Genomic DNA, 21,293 nt, shown 5'->3' on the forward strand with positions numbered 1-21,293 from the left:
TAAGTGGCAAGAGACAGGAGCCACTGTCCACAGACCCAGGGCAGGGAGGGCTTGGCGGGGTTGAGTGCACGGCCGTGGTCCTGTGGGGTTTGGGGTTCCTGTGCTACTGCACCTTCCTTCTGGGCCCAGTGCCAGTGTGGTTTGCTCAGTGTTTGATTCCAGTTGGGAAGATCCAGCTCTTCGGGTGTGGGTGCACATGGAGACGGAAAAGAACATGGGGCTCGGCCACTGCCCTGACCATGCACCCTGCGCTGTTGTAAGGATCCCTTGAATCCTAAAACAAATGCTGTCAAGCTCATGCTGGGGATTCCTGGTGCTCAGGAATAACAGAAAGAAAACAAGTGGACGGCCGAGACCATCTCAAACAGTCCTGTATGCAGTGAAGAAAGTAGGAGGGGAGGGTGTGGAAATGGGCTGGGGAGGAGGGAGGTCTCAGGAGCTGGCGAGAAGAGCACTCCAGTGAGCAGGAGGCAGTGCGCAGGGCTGCAGGCTTCAGGGACACGGTCAGGGAGGCAGAAGTCCCAGTTCACCAGGCATCCTTGTCTGAAGAGCTGAGGGACAGAATTGTAAATGGGTGGTGCACTGTGGCCTGCTGGCCCTGAGCACCATGCATAGTGAGGGACAGTCCCAGCTCCACACCACAGCCAGAGGGGTCTGACAGCCCATCCTGTGTGATTCAGTGATGTCCAGTCTCAGAAAAGCCACAGCTAATCTAGAGGCGAGAAGCCAGGATGGTGGCTGGGGTAGGGGCTTGGGTGGATGGGAGCTCCCGGGATGCAGGTTGTGTTCTGTCTGGGTCTGGGCACTAGTTTCCCCGGTGTCCACTTGGGAGAACTTCCTGACTGTGCACCAGGGTCTGAACCCTGTGGCCACCAGGCACAGCCAGCAGGGTGCCCGCTGGGGATTATGGGAGGAGCCAGCCCAGAACTCTGCCCCTCCCAGGCTCGCCTGCCCCCGGTTGTTGGCCCAGGGTACGGGATGCATCTGTAGACACACTTGGCTAGTTGATCTCCGAGAGCGACAGGCTCTGTGTAGAAACAGAACAAGGGTACAGTTGTTGGTCTAGGACGTAGCTCAGGGACAGACTCTGATGAGTGCCAGTTGAGCTGAGGCCTGGCTGGTAGGTAAAGATGGACAGGTAAAGATGCAGTCAGGTAAAGATGGACAGCCCCCAGGGTGAAGGGCAGAAGGAACGGCCTAGATGCATGGGGAGCTAGGGGGATGGCATGAAGGTGGGGGCTGCCCAGGGCTACACTGGGGCCTCCTGAGGGAGACGGTGCCGGCACTGAGCCAGAGCTCCTCGTGGCAGCCAGGAGGGTTGTAGGGGCAGTCTGCCATGTGGATGGGGAACTGGAAGAATAAAGGCCAGCCTTGGTTCTCAGCTGGCAGGGCGGGCAGGGTCCACTCCAGGCCTGGTTGTCCAGCAGCTCTAACTTGTGTCCTTTGGCTTTTGCTGCAGCTAAACATCCATGTAGGAAACATTTCCCTGGTGGACCAGTTTGAGTGGGATATGTCAGAGAAGGAGAACTCACCGGAAAAGTTTGCCCTGAAGCTGTGCTCAGAGCTGGGGCTGGGCGGGGAGTTTGTTACCACCATCGCATACAGCATCCGGGGACAGCTGAGCTGGCATCAGAAGACCTATGCCTTCAGGTAGGATTGTGCACCCATTTCTCCCTCATTCCTCTGCAGAAAAGACTTCTCTGCGTGCTGAGGCCTTTGGCTTTCTTGTGCTTCCCAGAGTCCCCTGTCCATTCTGCCTCCTCCCACCCATGCGTCTCAGTAGGGCTCTTCTGGCACAGCAGAGACTTGGAACTTAGTGTGAGCCTGAGGTCCTTAGCTCCTCAGAGTCCCAGATCCCAGGCTCTCCCCAGGTGCAGCTCTGGGTCCCTTCTCCTCCATGCAGCCATCCCCCTCTCTCTCTGCTTTTGCTTAGACTATTCCTTCTGACATGGCTGCCCCTTGCCTCAGATTTGTCATCTGTTGGACTTGAATTCTGTCTTAAACAAGGACCCTCCCCAGCTCCCAAGACTCGGGGCGTCCCTGCCAGCCCCTTCTCACTATAGCATCTCTGCCTTCAGTCAGAGAGCATTTGGTGGGTACCACACTGGGCTGGACCACATCCTGGGGGCCATGGAAGGTAGAGACAGGTCACAGCATTCAGGCTGGCCAAGGTGAGATGTGAACCGAACATTCCAGTCCAGTGTCTTCTATCCTGGTGCTGGGAATGGCCTGGGAGCGGACTTCCTGTTCCTAGCAGGTGGTAGGGGCTTAGTGAGAGTTCAGTGCGAGGGGGACTGCAGGAGCAACCATCCCGCAGTTTCAGGGCCTGTCCTGTGCTGGGATCTGTGTGGGGCGGGGGTGTGGCCGAGTGGCCCTGCATCAGAGCAGGCCGTTAGGGCTTATTCTGCTCCGCAAACTCTTCTCATCTACACTCACACTAATCACTCAGGGATGACGGCTTCGAATGCCCCATGAGGAATAAATACAAAGGTCTTTCGGCAAAGACATGACGATTAATGGAGCTTGTTATAGATTTGTATCTTAGCTTGTTTTCCCAGACATTCTAAGAGATGGCTTTCTACAGCTTCCCGTAAATCTGAGGCGGGGAGGAGGAATGAGGGCACATTCCCAGGGTGGGTGGCCTTAGGCATGGGAAGCAGCTGAGTCCCTTCACCCGAGTGCCTGACCCCCCCCCCCAGCCACCCTGCCGGCTGGTTGTTCTGCTCCACAGATGGGGATGGCCCAGACTGGGTTCAAGGGGAACAGGGAGTGGGCGTGTGGCCGATGCCTCCCTGTTCCTGGGAGCTTGCGTGTGAGTGTAGCCCTGGTGTCCATTCACCCTGCACGGAGCCAAGGGCAACAAGCCTGTCTAGGAAGTCACAAGTCCTCATAGTGACACTGACCCCGAGCACCTTCTCACCAGACACCAGTGGAACCCGAATCCTCACTCTGGACTTGCAGGTGCAGGTGCCAGGTTTGCTGCTCCGGGCAGCTGAATATGGAGGCTGCTGACCTTCACCCAGCCTTGGGGCGGCCTCCAGTGCCACAGTCGAGGCTCAGGAACTGAAGCCTCTAGGGCCTCTTGATGGGCCTCAGCAACAGGCTGAAGGACTGAAGCCTCCAGGGCCTCTTGATGGGCCTCGGCATCAGGCTCAGGGATGGAAGCCTCCAAGGCCTCTTGATGGGCCTCTGCATCCTTTCTCTCTGCCACCAGCGTGTGGCAGCAGCATCCCTCTTACTCTGACCCCTAGGTGACCTGAGCCCTCAGCACGAGTTCCTTGCCAAGCTCCGGCTGTCTGCAGTTCATGGTGTGGCTCCAGAGCAGGCCCCCTGGGAGACTCTGGTGGTGGCAGGCCAGGACTTCCAGGCAGCGCCTCCTGACGTCAGCGACCACTTAATGAATTCCACTTGTATGGGTTGGGGCAGTCACAGACTCTCACCCTGCCACTGTCTCTAGTGCTGAGTGTGCAGGGCTCAAATCCTTGGGATTAAAGGCTAGGCCACTGGCTGGGGGCCAGGGCCAGTACACATCCCGGCTATAGCATCCAGGGCCAGCTGGGCGGGGAGGGGGGCGGCCTGCAGGAGGTCCTGGGAAGTGTCCCAGACCCCTCCTGACATCGGGAGGGCTGCCGTGTTTTCACACCAACCAGTCCACGTGTGCTTTCACACAGGGCCTGGCCCGTCCTGTGTGCCACGCGCTGTGTCTGGTTTGGGTGACCAGGGTTCTGCCCACACTGGAAGAGCTGGCATGGCAAGAACAGGATGAGAACCTAGGGTCAGGGTCTGGCTTGTCCCAGACTTTGCTGTGAGGGGACAGAGCTGCGGCAGCACAAAGTGCTAGGACTTGTGTCTCCAGTTCTGACCTGCGTTTCCCCACTGTGCCATCCCACTCCATGGGAGCTTAGGAAGTGGGACCTCTTCCTCTAGGGAGATGGAGTCAGCCATCCCTGCGCTGCAGGCCCTGCCTGGGAGAGGAGTTGGGCTGTGGAGTCCGCAGGGCTGCTGAGTCATGACAGCTTAAAAAGGGTTTTAAGCTCTGGGCCTCCTTCAGCCCAAGTTAGAAGTGCTCTGAATTCCTAAGAGGCAGTCCAGTCCATCCCCCCAGCTAACTCAGCCCAGCACATGTACCCTTCTTGGGGATGGGGCATTGTATTGAGTCCACACTACAGCTTGTCACAGGACATGCATGAGTGAGGCCATACTGCCTACAAGTCAGGGGAACCAGGGCAGAGATTGGGCCACTCCCTGTGGCAGAGGGGTGGGTGGGAGGCTGGAAGCATGAGGGGGAAACAGTGTGAGACAGACTGGTCAGGGGCCTCAGGCTCCTGCAAGACAGAGCTGGATAGAGCAACACAGATATCCTGGAGCCAGTGGAATGGGGACAGAGGGGCAGGGACAGGGCTTGGCTGGGGGAGGAGACTGGGCAGAGTCTCTGGGGAGAGTATATTCTGCAGAGGTACTGACACCTCCTCCAGGCCAGCACTGTGTCCCAGGCTGGGGACCAGTGGGGATAGTGACTGTCTGGCAGTGAAGACGGACACATGTGAGTGGCCACTGATGTGATGTGACCACAGAAAGCACCAGAGACTGCAGTCATGAAGAGGGCAGCAGGGGCAGAGACCTGGGGCAAGGATGGCCAGAGTGCTGGCCAGGGGGCAGCGTAGGAAAGACAGTGAGGGAGCCAGGCACAGGGGCAGGCGCTCAGAGGAGGATGGGGGCCCTGCCCACTCCGACATGGCCTGTGGCCTGGGCAGGACGGCTGCCCCCAGGGCTGTGCACACAGGCAGTCCTGCATGTGCCGCGTGTGGCTGAAAGTAAAAAAAGGTCAGGGCACTCGGTGGCTGGGGCCAAGTGAGGGGCAGAGAATCATCTGATGGACTGGCATCAGGAATAGGCTGGAGGACACCAGGGACACTCTGGACTGGCTGAATGTGAGTCTCTACCCACCCGCGCTGGCCTGATGTCAAGTTTTATCTCAACAGCTTTGTTGAGATCTAATTGCCTATATCATACAATTCAGCATTTTAAGTGTACAGTGCAGGGGTTTTAATATACTCACAGAGCTGTGCAACCATCACCACCATTGATTTTAGTAAGTTTTTTTCACCCTAAAAGGAAGCTCCTTAGCAGTCACTTCATTCCCCCAAGTCTCCCAGCCCTGGGCGGTCACTGATCCTCTTGCTGTCTATAGATTTGCCTGTTCTGTATACTTAATAGAAAGGGAACCATCTAATGATATGTGGTCTTTTATGACTGGCTTCTTAGCATAATGTTTTCAAGGGTCATCCATGTTGTAACTTAATACCAGAACTTCATCCCTTTCGTGGCTGGTTAACACTGCATTGTATGAGTAGGCTGTATTTTATTTGCCTATGCAGCTGTTGTTGCTGCTTTTCAGCTGTTGAGTGACGCTGCTGAGAACATCCATATACAGAGTTTGATCTGAGCGCCGTTTTCAAGTCTCTTGGGTGTGTACCTGGCGGTGGAATTGCTGGGTCCTAGGATGACCCTGTATTTAGCATCCTGAACAACTGCTAGACAGTTTTCCAAAGTAGCTACACCGTTTTATGTTGTTTCTAGTTGGTTTCCAGTTTCTCTAAATCTTGACAGCATTTGCTATTTCCTTTTTGATCATAGCCACACTAGCAGGTGTGTAGTATCAGAACTGTGGGTTTGATTTGGATTTCCCTAATGACTAATAATGCTGACTGTCTTTTCTTGCAGTTTTTTGGCTGGGGCCAGGTTTGAACCCGCCACCTCCGGTGTATGGGGCTGGTGCCTACTCCTTGAGCCACAGGTGCTGCCCTGTCTTTTCATTTCTTTTTGGCCATCTGTATATTTTCTTTGCACAAATGGCTATTCAAATGTTTTGCCTGTTTCTTAATTGGATTGTCTTTTTTTTTTTTTTTTTTTTTGAGATGGAGCCTCAAGCTATCACCCTGGGTAGAGTGCTATGGCATCACAGCTCACAGCAACCTCTAACTTTTGGGCTTAAGCAATTCTCTTGCCTCAGCCTCCTGAGTAGCTGGGACTACAGGTGCCCGCCACAACACCTGGCTATTTTTTGGTTGTAGTTGTTAATTGTTTGGCATGTCCAGGCCAGGTTCGAACCCACCAGCTCTGATGTATGTGGCTGGCGCCTAAGCCACTTGAGCCACAGGTGCCGAGCCAGATTGTCTTTTTATTATTGAGTTGTGAGAATACTTTATATATTCTGCATACAAGTCTCTGATCAAATATGTGATTTGCGGATATTTTTTCCCGTCTTTGGGTTGCCTTTTCACTTTCTCGATCATGTCCTTTGAAGCACAAAAGATTTTTTCTTTTTTTTTATGTAGTCCAATTTATACTTTAGTTTGTGCTGGTGTTTTGGGTGTCATAGCTAAGAAACTGTTGCCTAACCCCAAGTCACGTCCCAGCACCTGGCTATGAAAAGCCTTTTTCCAAATTGCGTAGACTTGGCACTATTATCCAAAATTAACTGATCCCAGGGGCCTGGGTGGCCTTGATTGCAAACACAGGATGATGTCATGTTTTGTCATCTCTTCCTCCTCCAGGTCAGGTGGCCGTGGGCAGGTCATTTTCCCTCCAAGTCTGTGTTCTCTTAAATGAAGTAGGGATGATGATACTGCTCAGCTTGCCTGTTGTATCACATGGGGTCACAAGAGTGAGATCACACTGAAAATAAGCCTGCAGTTGCCCCACAAGTGTCAGTTCCAGCTGCCTCTGTCACCCGATACTGTTCTCCCTCGACTGGGGTCTTTGTCCCCACCTGGACAATTGGGGTGGTGGGAACGTTTAGGGTCTTTGGTGGCCTGGCAGCCCATGGATCAGAGTTCCCCAGAGGAGAAGGGAGCAGAGCGGTTTCCAGATATCCCTTGGGACTCGAGGCAACATTTCTGCCTGGGTGTCTCCCAAACCTGAGGCGGGCTAGTGCTGGCTCCGGACCCATTCTAACACGGTTGGCTCCAGGACTTCTTATTTTAGAACAAACTCCATTGGAGTAGAATCTTCCCAGAGTCCAGGGGAGATAAACAAAGGGGCCTGTGGGACCCACTCTCCAGCTCTTGTTTAAATCAAGAGGAAAACATGTTTTGTTCCCCTCAGTGTGAGCTTGGCGCCTTTCATGTCTCTCCCCCAAGGAAGGCGGCTGGGTCCCTCGCGGTGAGGAATGATGTTTGGGGTTTGAGGCTGGGTGGTTCCCAGATTGCCAAACCGCCTGGTCCTGGTTGGGGAACAGCTGTCAGGAGCTCCTGAGGAGGGGTCAGCCCCTGGCTCTGAGTCACCAGAACAAGCTCAGGATTTCAGGCCTTGAAGGCATAGACGCAGCATGCTGAGCTGCAGCAGGGGACAGCTCTGCTCTGCGGTGCCACCTTCGGCGGGCAGCTGGAGCCATGCCCTGTGCACTCGCAGTCTCTGAGACCCCCAACTTTCCCCTGGCCAGAAAGGCCCTGTAGTTGCCAATACAGTGAGCTGGCTGGGATCCTTGTGAGGAACCAGGGCTCTGCAGGCGGGTCTGTGTGGACACTTCTCTGTAACCAACCAGTCACATGCTGGGCATAAGGCTACAGGAAGGCTGCTATGTAAGATCTCCGGCCTCTAGGAAGCTCCCTCAATGGATGTGTGTTGGCTGCTTTAATAATCATAGCCCTCGGCTCGGTGCCTATAGCTTAAGCAGCTAGGGTGCCAGCCACATACACCAGAGCTGACGGGTTCAAATCCAGCCCGGGCCTGCCAAACAGCAATGACAACTACAACCAAAAAATAGCCGGGCGTTGTGGCAGGCGCCTGTAGTCCCAGCTACTTGGGAGGCTGAGGCAAGAGAATTGCTTGGGCCCAGGAGTTTGAGGTTGCTGTGAGCTGTGACGCTACGGCACTCTATCCAGGGCGCCAGCTTGAGACTCTGTCTCTAGGACGGGTGGGGGAAATCACAGTCTTCCAACAACCCTTCTCAGCAGTAAATACTGTTCCCAGTGAGGTGTCAGATCCAAGGCAGCCACCAGGGGCGCCCCCAGGCCCACCCCAGCATGAGTTAGGGGTACTTTGCAGGGCTGCAGGCTGTGGATTAGAATAGAGCCGTCTTCCCTGTGTGACTGATCTTCAGGAGATAAGCAAAGGCCAGAGTGGCTGCAGCTAGAAGGGAAAGGGAGAGTCATGTTAGGGCCTTGTTGAGGCTTTCTGGCAGGACGTGCTGTTGGCACCTGCAGCTGCTTTGCTGCCCCCCCAGATGTAGTGTGAAAGGAGCCACTGAACGCAGAAGGCACGTGGGCCCTGTGGCACCCATAGCTGTTGCACAGACTTGGAAACCAAGGCCCAGAGAGGGGGCTGCCCAGCCACCCCTCCCTCCCAGCACTGCTGGACCCAGCCTCTGCCTGTGCTTACCCACTCTGCTGAGTCTACCTGGCAAGAGGAGGGCACCTTGTGACAGTCTCTGCAAGAGCAAAGGGCTGAGTGCGGTCTGGGGATAAGGCTTCTGGGTCCAGCTCTCTGCCAACCAGCTGTCTGGCCATCTGGGGTTTTGTGTGGCCCTCAGGAGGTGGGCTGAGGGACCGGTGTGTGGAACATGCCAGAGCAGGCCACCCAGTGCCCTCAGTGAGGTCAAGGGCTCCCAGGGATGACTCCTTCTACTGTCTCCCATCCATCCCTCTTCTCTGACACTGGGTGGGACAGACACCTTGCACCCCTATGGGTTTTGCCTCCTGTCTGCAGCTGTGGTGCAGTGGTAACAGCCTGACCTCACCCATGCTGTCCTGTCCTGTCCTGTCACAGGGAACCACCTCCACAGACAAAGGCCTCCTCCCCGTCTGGGTCTGGCAGACAGAGAGACGCTAGGCAGCAGACAATAGGCTTGTCAAGAGTTCCCTTTGAAGGGAATCCTGCAGGGTCACTGGGGCAGTGCTGTTGTTGGGGAGGGCCTGGTGCCTCCAGCAGCTCCCTGGAGGTTCAGGTGACAGGCAGGAGTCCCCAAGGAGCTGGGGCACAGGAGTGTGCGAGTCCCCTTGCCAGGGCCTGTGCCTTCCTGCTGTGCCCTGGCTCCAGCATACCATCTGCAGGGGGATGGGATGGACAATGCTCTCTGGGGACTTTATAGCTGCTTCCTTATGAGTGACAGTTGTTCTTCTCACTGCCACTCCCTACCCAGTGAGAACCCCCTGCCCACAGTGGAGATCGCCATCCGGAACACAGGTGATGCAGACCAGTGGTGCCCACTGCTGGAGACCCTGACAGATGCTGAGATGGAGAAGAAGATCCGTGACCAGGACAGGAACACAAGGTACACCTGTCCCTGTAACCCTGGCTCTGCCCATAGGCACCCGTCTTCCCTGGCAGGGGCAGGGCTATCACCTTTCCCTAGTGACCTTTGGTCTCTAGGAGGGGACCTGTGTTGGCAGAAGCAGGGTCCTGGGTGAGGAACCCCCTGGATGTGGTTCCCTGCATGGAGCAAAAGGAAGACCCCAGGTCAGGGCTGACCGCAGCCTAGACCAGGTTTCTGGTCCCTGGAGAGGTGGGCAGGTCTTGAGCAGTGCACAGCAAGGCTGAAAGAAGGCTGGGGTCCCACCCTGCTGGCAGCCTGTGTCCTGTCTCTGTTCCCACTCCCACACCTGTCTGCCCCGGAGAGCCCTGGGAAGGGCAGCTCCCAGTGGGAGCCAGACCCCCCCTCACCACCCTCTCCTCCTCCAGGCGCATGAGGCGTCTTGCCAACACTGCCCCGGCCTGGTAACCAGCCCACCAGCGCTCAGCTCCCATGGAGCATGTCGGAAGATCGGAGTCTCTCCTCATCTCTGGCAAGGAAAGAGGCAGGGGGATAGCCCAGTGCCATCCTGAGGATCCAGGGGTGGGGGCTTCTAGGTCCCCCCACCTCTGGCACACATTCCATTTGCTAAGCCCCAGTCCTATTCCCCCCTGCCCCTAGCACCCTTCCCCAGTCTCTGGGGTCAGGAATAAGCCTCATTTTGGGTTGTGTTTTGTTTTTGTATAGGAGCCCCAGGGAGGGCTAGCAATACTTTTTAAATAAAAGGCTCTAGGTCATGTTCAGTTTCTTCAAAGTGGTAGCTTTGGAACTATGGGGGCCAGGAGCAGGGCCTGATGGGGGTTGATGGGGTGGTGTGTGGCCAAGGCCTCACCCCTCTCTGCCTCAGGTTCCTGGGGAGGGTTTGACAGGGTTCCACTATCAGCACCCCACAAGGCCTGAGTCAAAGCCTAGCCCTCACTTTTCCTGAGGCCTTGACTTTCAGCAACAGCCCGACCCTGGTCCCATTGTCTGGCTTAGAAAGGAGCTATGGGCTCACCCTCTGTCCCTGGACCACCCTGGCTCTGCTGGATCAGATAGCCAGGCTGCTGACAGCCAGGGCCTTGCTGTTCCAGGATCCCCTCTCAGAGGGCCTGGTCTATGTGGGCACTGCCAGGCCACAGACAGCCTGGTATGGGAAGGAGTCTGTCCCAGCTTTAGCAGTGCCCATGACAGGTCAGCGGGGCCTCCCTCCCTTTAGCTGGTGCAGTGGCACTGTGGCGTGGGCCAGCTGCTGCCTATCAAGCCTGCTGTGAGGAATGCAGGAGTGAGAGACCCAGCCTGGGGTTGATGTGATTCGTAGGGAGGAGGCACAGTCCTTAGGCCCTCTCAGCTCTATCTCCAAGGAGTGCGTGTGCCCTCTGTTGTCCTCGTCTGTAATGCAGAAGTGTCCCACTCTGAAGAATGGTTGTAGGATCCAGGAGGGCTGCAGACGGGGCACGCAGCTCCAGACTCACTCAAGATAATGGCCCAGAACCCTAGCACAGGGCTGGTGCCACCTCTGCTGCTGACAGGTCCTTCCCCGCCAGACTTGAGGCCAGAGGCTCCTCTGATGCCTGGGAACGTGGCAGGGGCCCCAAAGGACCTGGCTTCCAAACTGAGCCACATGTGGACAAGGGCAGAGCTCTGAGCAGGTGTTAGGGTTCTCAGTTGTTGGGAGATGAGCCTGGCCCTTCATGAGGCCTCAGGGCTCCTATGAAAATGCCCTACCACGTGACCATCCTGAGTTTGTACTCAGGCCTTCTGCCTTCCATCAAAGAGTGGAACTCACCAGAGCCCCCGAACAAGGGAATAGCTGGGTCTTCCTGGAAGGCCCTAAACAAAGGAAAATTCCAGGTCCAGTTGGCCTTGGAAATGAATACGCTTCATTGCTTAAGTGCTTGCTCAATCCATATCATTGTTGGGATGGAAGAAACCCTGCCCTTCTCACCCCACCTGCCGGGAGGGGCCTGGGGGAAAGCCCTCACCTTTTTGCACCACCCGAGCTAGCAGCTGCTCAACAGACTTTGCTCTGCAGTTAGGGCAGGCTCAAATGGAGACTGTTTATGTTTCTGTGAAAATGACAGCTGGTGGCTACAGGAGCCACAACACAGGCCTAGAGCAGCAGGAGAGCTGTCAGGCCATCTGATGCCCACAGTGCAGGACACAAAAGTGAGCTGCTGGTTCATGTAAGGTTCACACAGGTCCTCAGCTGAAAAGGACAGGGACAGAACTTCCCTAAAGTCTCTGCCTCCACCTAGTCGCAGGATTCTGCTAAGATGAAAACTTGTCGGGGCTCTGGAGTCATAAGAAGAGCTGATGACCTAATCCTGGTCCTCTGCACCTGACCTATCAGTGTCATCCTATGGAAAATCAGACAAAGGTGCACTTGTCAGGGTTGCTGAAGAGGGACAGGAGAGGCTGGGTCAGTATCAGCCCAAAGGCTCCCCAGGCAGCTCAAAGCTCTGCTGGGCAATGTGGGCAGGTTCTTTGCCTTCAGTGTGCCCCATCCTACCACCTACACTTGGGCTGAGAGGACAGAGGGCAGCATGAAGGGCCCGGGAGGGTGTAACCCCTGAGGCAGGGGGAGCTGGTGCCTCGGGCTAAAAGGCTACAGGTCTTTGTGTTTATTCGGGTGGGCCCTTGGTGGGCCCTTGCATGGACCCAGCCTCCAGGAGGGCGGTGCTTCTGCTGCAAGCTGGAGTCAGGGGAGGATGCAGGCCTTCCAGGAGCCTCTCAGGCTGGCCCTGGGTGGGGTCAGTGCTGAGGGGGTGGCTGATGCGGTCCTAGCTGCTCCTCAGGAAGAGGCAGGTAATTGGGATCTTCCTCAGGGGCATCCAGTAGCAGCTTCCTGTGGAGAGGGGTCCATGCTGAACTGAGGCCAGCGCAAGTCCCCCCAGGGTGGGAGCCACCTGAGGGAGGAGATGGAAGGGGTGCCATCTCCAGCACTCACAGGAAGCCTGGGGTCAGCAGCACCCTCTTGCCTCCAGGCTGGTTGGGGAAGACATCCTCCAGGAAGTAGTAGATGTGGCCCACAGCAATCCCTGAGAGAGAGTCACAGACTGCCTGAGGCCACCCTTCACAGCCTGGCAGTCACAGGCCAGCAGCACCTACTCCAGGCACGAAGGCCCCAAAGTCCTGCACAGGCTATCAGCCGAGAGGGGAGCCAGGGTTGTCTGGCCCTGAAGGACAGGCTTAAAGGGCCAGAAGTGGGCAGGACTTGAGAAAGGAAGGCTGAGAACGTCAGAGCAGGAATCCTAAACCAGCCAGCCCCACCCTGTCAGGGCCCACGAAAGCACCCGCAGGTCAGCCCTGAAGATGCAAATCGTGTGGGCTGACTGGTAGGTTTGAGCTAGCAAGGTGGGGTGGGGGTGGGGAGGGAGAGGAGCGGTCCAGCATGGGTGGGAGAGGGGAGCAGCCAGCCTGGAGTGGGCAGGGTGGACAGGCAGGCTCACCCAGCAGGTCCACAAGAATCGAGTTGCCCAGCAACAGTGAGAAGCCCATAAGTGCCCAGGGCAGGAATGGCGCCTTGAAGGTGAGGAGGCCGAAGAAGTTGACCCTCACCAGAGGGCTGCGGCGGCTCCACACGTACACCAACATAGCCATAAGGGCCTGTCCCAGGAAGAACAGGCCGCCCAGGAGTCCCAGCAGCTGCGCAGAGTTAAGGTGTCCTGGTGCAGGCTTCAGCGGTGCCCAGGGCCCCTGTGCCTTGCATTGTCCCTATACGCCATTCCATTAAGATTAGCCCTGTGGTCTTCGGGTCCCTGGAGATCTGCCCTGCACACCTGCCACCTCATCCCAGGCCCCAACCTGGCCCTACCCCAGTTTCTCCAGGCTACTGGTCGGCCATCCCCCATCTCCACCTCTCCAGCGCGTCACCCTGTTGCACACTGCATGCAGCAGAAGATGTAGCCCTGGCTCCTGCAGCTCAGCACGTGACGGGCGCTCAGTACATCCTAAGCTGGAGTGAACGACTCTCTGCCCGTGGACGCTGATGTGGGGCCACAAGCCGGACCGCAAGGGGCTGTGTAATACCAGAGCCCCTGGCAAGGATACAGTCATAAGAACGCCTCCGAAAAGAAACATGAAGACGAAGTCCGCCGTGCGGCCGCGGAAGGAGCCCTCCTCCAGCATACGGCAGTAGCGGAACCTACGACGTTGGTATAGGAAGTGCCACCAGGGGCAGCCTCAGTTTCCCCACTCCCGGCCTCCTTCAGCCGGCTGGCCTGCCTGGCCTCCCCCGCCCGGCCCGGGTCTGTGCAGCGCAGGATACACGAAGAGCATGTTGAAGAAGAAGGTGAATCCCAAGGGCCCGAAGAAGAGGAAGTTGGTGACGAGTCTCCAGACCTACGGGGGGCGGGCGGTCAGGCACCGAACGGGCGGACCGGCCTGCAGGTGCACGGGGCAGGGTGGCCTCACCTGGAACTTCCGGAACACGAGGTGCGGGTTGAAGTAAAGCTGGAAGGGGCTGAGGAGCTCCAGCTGCTGTGGAACCAGGGGCGCATCAGAGGCTGTCCCAGGACCTAGGGTGTAGCCATGGCGACCCTTCCCCCTCGTTCCCTGCAGGGGCTGCAACCACAGCGAAACCCCGTCCGCCCAGGCAGCTCACCACGGCGGCGGTGGTGAGGATACAGGCCGCAGTATATGCCCGCGTCACCGCCGGCACCTGCAGGAACTCTGCGGCCAGCCCCTGCCAGGCCATTGCACCTTCTCTGGCATGCGTGGCCTAACAGGCAGCGCGCCCTTTAACCCGCCTCTCAGCCCCGCCTCTCTCTCTCCTTTGGCCAATCTGAGTCCGCGCCGCGGCGCGCGCCAGGGTAGAGGGAGGTACCTTTGGCTCAGTAGCCAACGGAAGGTAGAAGGAAAAGCTCCGGAGCGGGAAGAGAGTGGGCGGGTCGAGACTGGTAGCCAATGAATAGGCTGCACGGTTGAGCACGTGGCGGTTGTTGTGGCTGCGGTGGCGGCGCGGGAGTAAATATGGCCAATGAGGAACGGGTCGCTTCGCGGCATTATAGGGAAAGACCAATAGCGAAGATCCACGGCACCGCGGCATAGGGGCCGAGAATATAACATTTGTGGGGAAGACTGAAGCTAGACAGGCTAGTCTGTACCCGGACAGGGCCACAGGGACGTGGGCGGGCGGGATTCCGAGTCTGGTGGCCACACATGATGCGCTTCTCGAGCTTGCTGGCCACTCGGGCACAATCTCCTCCCCTCCCGGGGCAGCCCCGACCCCAGCCCGCAGCATTCATTTATTCATCCGTTTAGTGAGCACCTACCATATACTGGTTGCTGTTCTGGATTTGGGGGATACAGCAGCCAACAAAAGATGCTGTCTTTTCCGGTCCAGTTGAGGAGTATAGTGAACTAGTGCACTGGCAGAAAATAACACCAAATTGGGATGGGGGGCGCTGTGCTAGAGGGGTCTCTGTGTGTGGGGGGGGTGTATTTGATTATCACTTTTAAAAGATCCACCCTCGGTAGAGTCCATTAAGATGCTTACTATAAAAAGCAAAGCTAACCAAGAGACAGAAAATAAAAATATGTGGAGATATGGGAAACATCGTGCACTACAGGTGGGAATATAAAATTGTGCAGCTGCTGTGGAAAACAGTATAGCTCTTACTTGAAAAATTAAAATGTAGAATTATCACATGATCCAGCAATGCCACTTATGGGTATAAACCCAAAAGAATTGAAAGCAAGGACTTGAACAGATACTTGTACACCCATGTTCATAGCAGCATTATTCAGAATAGCAAAGGGTGGAAGCAAAGCAAGTATCCATTGACAGATGAACGGACAAACTGAGTGTAGTGTACACATCAATGGAATATTATGCAGCCCTAGAGGAATGAAATTTTTTTTTTTTTTTTTTTGTAGAGACAGAGTCTCACTTTATTGCCCTCGGTAGAGTGCCATGGCGTCACACAGCTCACAGCAACCTCCAACTCCTGGGCTTAGGTGATTCTCCTGCCTCAGCCTCCCGAGTAGCTGGGACTACAGGCGCCCGCCACAATGCCCAGCTATTTTTTGGTTGCAGTTTGGCCGGGGCTGGGTTTGAACCCGCCACCCTCGGTATATGGGGCCAGCGCCCTACTCACTGAGCCACAGGCGCCGCCAGGAATGAAATTCTGATACTTTCTACAACATGAAGACATTAAGCTAAAACACACACACACACACACACACACACACAAAAACAAATACTGTATGATTTTACCTACAGGAGCTGGACATGTAGAGTTATTGTTTAATGGGTACAGAATTTCAGTTTGGGAAAAAGTTCTGAAGGTAGACAGTGGGGACAGTTGCACAAGAATATGAATATACTTAATACCACTGAGCTGTATGCCTAAACATGGTTAAGACAAAGTGCATGTGGTGTGTATGTTTAAGAGAAATTTCCAGGGCGGCGCCTGTGGCTCAGTGAGCAGGGCGTCGGCCCCATATACCGAGGGTGGCAGGTTCAAACCCAGCCCCGGCCAAACTGCAACCAAAAAATAGCTGGGCATTGTGGCAGACGCCTGTAGTCCCAGCTGCTGGGGAGGCTGAGGCAAGAGAATCGCGTAAGCCCAAAAGTTAGAGGTTGCTGTGAGCCGTGTGATGCCATGGCACTCTACCCGAGGGTGGTACAGTGAGACTCTGTCTCTACAAAAAAAAAAAAAGAGAAATTTCCTTTTTTTTTTTGAGACAGAGTCTCACTGTGTCACCCTCGGTAGAGTGCTGTGGCATTGCAGCTCACAGCAGCCTCCAACTCCCGAGCTTAAGTGATTCTCTTGCCTCAGCCTCCCAAGTAGCTGGGACTACAGGCGCCCGCCACAATGCCCGGCTATTTGGGGGTTGTAGTTGTCATTGTTGTTTGGCAGGTCCGGGGCCAGGTTTGAACACGCCAGCCCCGGTGTATGTGGCTGGCGCCCTCACTGCTGAGCTATGGACACTGAGCCTGTTTAAGAGAAATTTTTAAAGAGATTTCTGTGTTCACTGTGAGTGCAGTAGGTTGCCAGAGAAAACAGTGAGCTGTGGGAGACTGAAAGCATAGTGGTGACTTGGGCAGTGGTGGAGTGTAGGTTTGCCCACAGGTGGGACCAGTCTGTGACAGGAATCCAGGGTAAGTTCAAGGCCTGATCAGCAAAGCAGAGGGATGGTGGTGGGGAATTGTAGAGAGAAAATGGGTGGGATGGAGACTCCTGTTCTGGCCTCACTGAGTTTGAGGCATCCTTGTGACAGCACTTGGAAAACTCTGAGAGTGGTGCTGGGGTAGAGGTTGGGGCAGGAAGTCCAGATGTGCCTGCCAGTTAGCACTAGAGCAATAGGCTTGTAGCCTTGGGCCTGTGTGAGATGCCCAAGGGGTAGATTGAGAGGCTGAGAGGCTGGGCCTGGGCATCCCATCCTGCAGGAACCACAGAGAGAAGGAAAACCCAGTGAGGAATGGTGAGGGAAGCTCAGCAGGAGCAAGGCAGCAAGAAGTCGCAGGAGACGTGGCCTCAGGAGCCACCGTGGGTTGCAGCCATGCTGAGGTCGCTGGTGTCCAGGAGGGTGGTGGGCAGGAGGGAGAGGCAGGCACTCAGATGGATGTGCCTTTCCTAACATGAAGAGTTCTGCCTTGGACGCAGTGTGGAAGATACTGGGTGCTCTGGACAGGGCCCTGAGATATCCCAAGAAGACTGGAACTGGCCAAGAGGGAGAACTGGCTGAGGGGGTGGTCTCAGCTGGATGCCAAGAACATGAAGATCTCCACAGGGTGCTGAAAGGGACCCCTAGGGAGTGGAGCAGGGCCAGGGCCTGGTGACAGTGGGCCCAAGAGCCCTCTGTGGGGGGCAGGGCAAACTGGGAGCCACTGGGGGGATGTGCATTTGGTTTAGGACAGAGCTTTTCAACCTGTGTGCCACAGCACACTAGTGTGCTGTGGGAAGATCTTAGGTGTGCCGTGAAAATTTTTTTTTCTTTTTTTGTCTTTTTTTTAGAGACAGAGTCTCACTCTGTCACCCTCAGTAGAGTGCCGTAGCATCACAGCTCATAGCAACCTCCAGCTCTTGGGCGTAGGTGATTCTCTTGCCTCAGCCTCCTGAGTAGCTGGGACTACGGGCGCCCACCACAACGCCTGGCTATTTTTTTGTTGCCATTTGGCTGGGGCTGGGTTTGAACCTGCCACCCTTGGTATATGAGGCTGGCACCCTACTCACTGAGCCACAGGTGCCACCCCAAAATTTTTAAGTATACTCATTTTTCACTTTTTTTTTTTTCTGAGACAGAGTCTCACTCCGTTGCTCTGGGTAGAGTGCTGTGGCAGCCTAGCTCACCACCACCACAAACTCCTGGGCTCAAGCGATCCTTCTGCCTCAGCCTCCCCAGTAGTTGAGACTATACTAGCCGCCACAATGCCCAGCTAGTTCTTTTCTTTTTTTTTTTTTTTTTTTTTTAGAGACAGAGTCTTAGTCTGTCACCCTCAGTAGAGTGCTGTGATATCACAGCTCACAGCAACCTCCAGCTCTTGGGCTTGGGTGATTCTCTTACCTCAGCCTCACGAGTAGCTGGGACTATAGGCCCAGCTAGTTCTTCTATTTTGAGTAGAGACAGGGTCTGACTCTAACTCCTGAGCTCAGGTGATTCCCCACCTCAGGCTCTCAGAGTGCTGGGATTACGGGCCTGAGCCACCTTCTGTCTTTACTCTTTTTTTGATCAACATAATTTAAGTGTGCCATGGAAGTTTAACTATAGGTTCAAGTGTGCTGTGAGATTACTGGTTTAGGATGAAGAGATCTGGCTTACATAGCAGGGGTTGAACCAAGGTGCTGAGAGGAGTTGGGGGGCAGGTTGAGGGGGCCATCCTTGTTTTTCCAGAAAAGCAGGCGAAGGTTATACTAGAGGCAGTCCATGCTGAGCAGATCCCACCCCATGTGTGGCAGGGCTGGGATCTTGGGCCTCTGATGCCAGGGCAGGCGCCCACCAGCCGTGAGGGAGCCAGCCAGGAGGGAGGTCGGGTTTCATGTCAGCGTGGGGAAGGGGAGGTGTTCCTCTTCCTGGCACTCAGCAGACGCTTGCCGGCCCTCCACTCAGGGTCAGCCTGCGGCAAACAGGAGGGGCCATCATTGTCTGCAGGAGTGTCTGTCTCCTCTTTGACTGGGGGCTGATAAAGTAGGCGCCCCCAGCTTGGGGGCTGAGAAGCACATTTCTGGCCATTCCTGGGAGCCTGGGAGTGCAGGGTGGGCTGGGAGGCCAGCAGTGGCCTAGAGGGAGCCGGCAGGACATCCAGGGAGTGGCATTTGGGTTCCCCACAGATGCTCCCTCAGCTCCCGATATCCTTAGATGGGGAAACTGAGGCAGAGTGTGAGGCAGAGCAGGCTAGGCTTAGGCTAGGCTTCTGTCACTAGTCCTGGCCTTTCCTGTCTAGTATGAGGCCCAGAGCAGGCCACTCTGGAGATACCAGGACCATTTCTTGAATCCTTGGACCTCTCCAGAGAGTTCTTTATGGAGAGAAGCCCTGGGCATCCAGGTTCCCAGGGACCTAGAGACAGGTGGAGAGCCACATTTGGACATCTGGGGACTGATCTGCCAGTGGCCAGCCTTCTCCCTCCTGTGCTGTGGACTATGGATGGGAGGGATCCGCTTGCACAGTAACAGGCTCTGTTCCTCTGAGCTACCACTCAGGCCTTGCAACCCTCTCTGCTGACCCCCAACAGACCCCTAAATCTGCTGCCACTGAGCTGCTGTCCCCCTCACAGATCTCACACTAGGAGGGAGCCTCATCAGCTCCTGGTGACAGTCCAGAAACCTGGGATCATCTCTGCACCCCCCAGTCCTGTGTCCTGTGTCGCACTTGATGCTCCCACGAAACCCCCACCCCAGTCCTTTCCTTCCTCCCCACCACCTCTTATTCAGGCCTCAGTTTCTCTCCTCTGGAACTGCCCCACTTTCTGGACCATTCATTGATTCATTTTCTTCCCTAACAGCCTAGATGTTGTGTTAAAAAAGAGAGAAAGAGTAAGCTACAAGTCGGTTAAAGGTAATGGAAGGAGATAGAGATCAGCTCTAAATAAACCATATGCTGAGGAATTTGTCTTTTAAGTATTTGCCTCTTCTGGAAGATAAGAAAGGTTTTCTTAACCAATTAATCGAGACTGTTGAAATAAATGTCATGGCAAACAAATTCAAATTATTACATCACAAAGCCATGTTTCGGGGTGGTGCCTGTGGCTCAGCAAGTAGGGCACCGGCCCCATATAATGAGGATGGTGGGTTCGAACCCAGCCCTGGCCAAACTCCAAGCAACAACAACAACGCCATTTTTCATTATAGACTTGGCAAGCACCATAAACTTGTGTAAAGCGATGACACGGCGCTCCCAGAATCCCAACCCTTTATGATCAAAAGATTTAAATACTTAGCTTATTGGGAAAATATGGTCACTGAGAGTCACTGACAAAATAGATACTGACTTAAATTCTAAACAGCTTTTTTCATTTCATAATGAAGGAAAAGATGGTATTTGACTCTGTGACGTCATTAACACTTAGGGGGTTAGTAGAGTTGACAATAGGGGGCCAAAAATTTGTCAGGTTTTCCTGGAAACTACAGAGCCAATCCGAGGTGGGAATAGCAATGTCCTGAAAGGACCCTTGAGTTTGCCTAGTTTTTTACTCAACCTGTGCTCAGCCATTAACTGATTTCACTGTAGTTATCTGTATACATGTCTACTTGGATTTCTGGATATTAAGCTCCTATAAAGATGGGGTAATTTCTTATTTATTTTTGTTTCCATACTGGAAATTATAAGATGCTTCGCAATATAGCCAGTATTCTTTTTTTTTTTTTTTTGTAGAGACAGAGTTTCACTTTATGGCCCTCGGTAAAGTGCCATGGCCTCACACAGCTCACAGCAACCTCCAACTCCTGGGCTTAAGCGATTCTCTTGCCTCAGCCTCCCAAGTAGCTGGAACTACAGGCGCCCACCACAACGCCCGGCTATTTTTTGGTTGCAGTTTGGCCGGGGCCGGGTTTGAACCCGCCACCTTTGGTATATGGGGCCGGCGCCGGCGCTTACCAACTGAGCCACAGGCACCGCCCTATAGCCAGTATTCTATGATCTGATAAAAACGGCATTATAGGGCTGCGCCTGTGGCTCAGTGAGTAGGGCACTGGCCCCATATGCCGAGGGTGGCGGGTTCAAACCCAGCCCTGGCCAAACTGCAACCAAAAAATAGCCGGGCGTTGTGGCGGGCGCCTGTAGTCCCAGCTGCTCGAGAGGCTGAGGCAAGAGAATCGCTTAAGCCCAGGAGTTGGAGGTTGCTGTGAGCTGTGTGACGCCACAGCACTCTACCGAGGGCAATAAAGTGAAATTCTGTCTCTACAAAAAAAAACAGCATTATAATTTTATATGGTAAATTTTGTTCAAAACATTAAAAAAGAACTCACTGAGCTATCTTTTTTTTTTTTTTTTTTGCTGGGGCCAGGTTTGAACCTGCCACCTCTGGTATATGGGGCCGGCACCCTAGTCCTTTGAGACACAGGCGCCACCTCACTGAGCTATCTAAAAAAAGAGAGAGGGCGGTGTCTGTGGCTCAGTGAGTAGGGCACTGGCCCCATATGCCAAACTGCATATGGGGGCAGTTTTGCCTGGCCAAACTGCAATAAAAAAATAGCCAGGCGTTGTGGCGGGCGCCTGTAGTCCCAGCTGCTTAGGAGGCTGAGGCAAGAGAATCATCTAAGCCTAGGAGTTGGTGGTTGTTGTGAGCTGTGTGACGTCATGGCACTCTACCCGAGGGCGGTACAGTGAGACTCTGTCTCTACAAAAAATAAAAAATAAAAAAAAGAGAGAGAGAGCAGGTGGTGGAAGTGTCCCTATTCCAGGAAGCCCTCCCTGATCACTCCTGAAGGAACCAGAGCTCACTCACCTTCTGTTAGGTCCCTGAGCACTTAATTTTTGAATATGTTTTATTCCTAAGTCAGTCCTTGCCTGTGGTAACAAAGCAGAACAATCAGAAACAAAGGCAATGTTTGTGTACATGTTGGAGCAGCTGCATTT

General features: G+C 54.8%; 2 protein-coding genes across 4 annotated transcripts in view; one reads left to right on the forward strand and one right to left on the reverse strand.

The window, feature by feature from the left end:
* SMARCB1 (SWI/SNF related, matrix associated, actin dependent regulator of chromatin, subfamily b, member 1) overlaps window positions 1–10,046 on the forward strand; it is a 41,157-nt gene extending 31,111 nt beyond the window's left edge. For both annotated transcript variants that reach the window (XM_053587050.1, XM_053587049.1), the window contains exons 7-9: window positions 1,460–1,650; window positions 9,143–9,274; window positions 9,682–10,046. In XM_053587050.1, the coding sequence (XP_053443025.1) occupies window positions 1,460–1,650; window positions 9,143–9,274; window positions 9,682–9,721 (363 nt within the window). In that variant the 3' untranslated portion in view covers window positions 9,722–10,046. The remainder of the gene's footprint in view (window positions 1–1,459; window positions 1,651–9,142; window positions 9,275–9,681) is intronic.
* A 1,836-nt stretch (window positions 10,047–11,882) lies between these two features.
* On the reverse strand, window positions 11,883–14,041 carry DERL3 (derlin 3). 2 transcript variants are annotated; one of them, XM_053587051.1, is made up of 7 exons: window positions 13,878–14,041; window positions 13,688–13,753; window positions 13,542–13,615; window positions 13,325–13,418; window positions 12,724–12,919; window positions 12,222–12,312; window positions 11,883–12,119 (listed from the first exon to the last, which is right to left on the reverse strand). In XM_053587051.1, the coding sequence occupies exons 1-7, from the start codon at window positions 13,968–13,970 to the stop codon at window positions 12,026–12,028; spliced, it is 708 nt and encodes a 235-aa protein (XP_053443026.1). In that variant the 5' UTR covers window positions 13,971–14,041; the 3' UTR covers window positions 11,883–12,025. The 2 variants fall into 2 exon arrangements, with proteins under 2 accessions (XP_053443026.1, XP_053443027.1); XM_053587052.1 differs by having other exon boundaries at window positions 13,688–13,750; window positions 13,878–14,040.
* Between the last annotated feature and the right edge of the window lie 7,252 nt (window positions 14,042–21,293).

The sequence above is a fragment of the Nycticebus coucang genome, chromosome 4 (assembly GCF_027406575.1).
Source record: "Nycticebus coucang isolate mNycCou1 chromosome 4, mNycCou1.pri, whole genome shotgun sequence".
Lineage (NCBI taxonomy): Eukaryota > Metazoa > Chordata > Mammalia > Primates > Lorisidae > Nycticebus > Nycticebus coucang.

Coding starts and splice junctions, on each gene's coding strand:
- DERL3 (XM_053587051.1), bottom strand. CDS start 13,970: ATGGCCTGGCAGGGGCTGGCCGCAGAGTTCCTGCAGGTGCCGGCGGTG. Junction 13,754..13,877: donor TCCTCACCACCGCCGCCGTG/GTGAGCTGCCTG, acceptor CTGGTTCCACAG/CAGCTGGAGCTCCTCAGCCC. Junction 12,920..13,324: donor TCGGAGGCGTTCTTATGACT/GTATCCTTGCCA, acceptor AACTCTGCGCAG/CTGCTGGGACTCCTGGGCGG.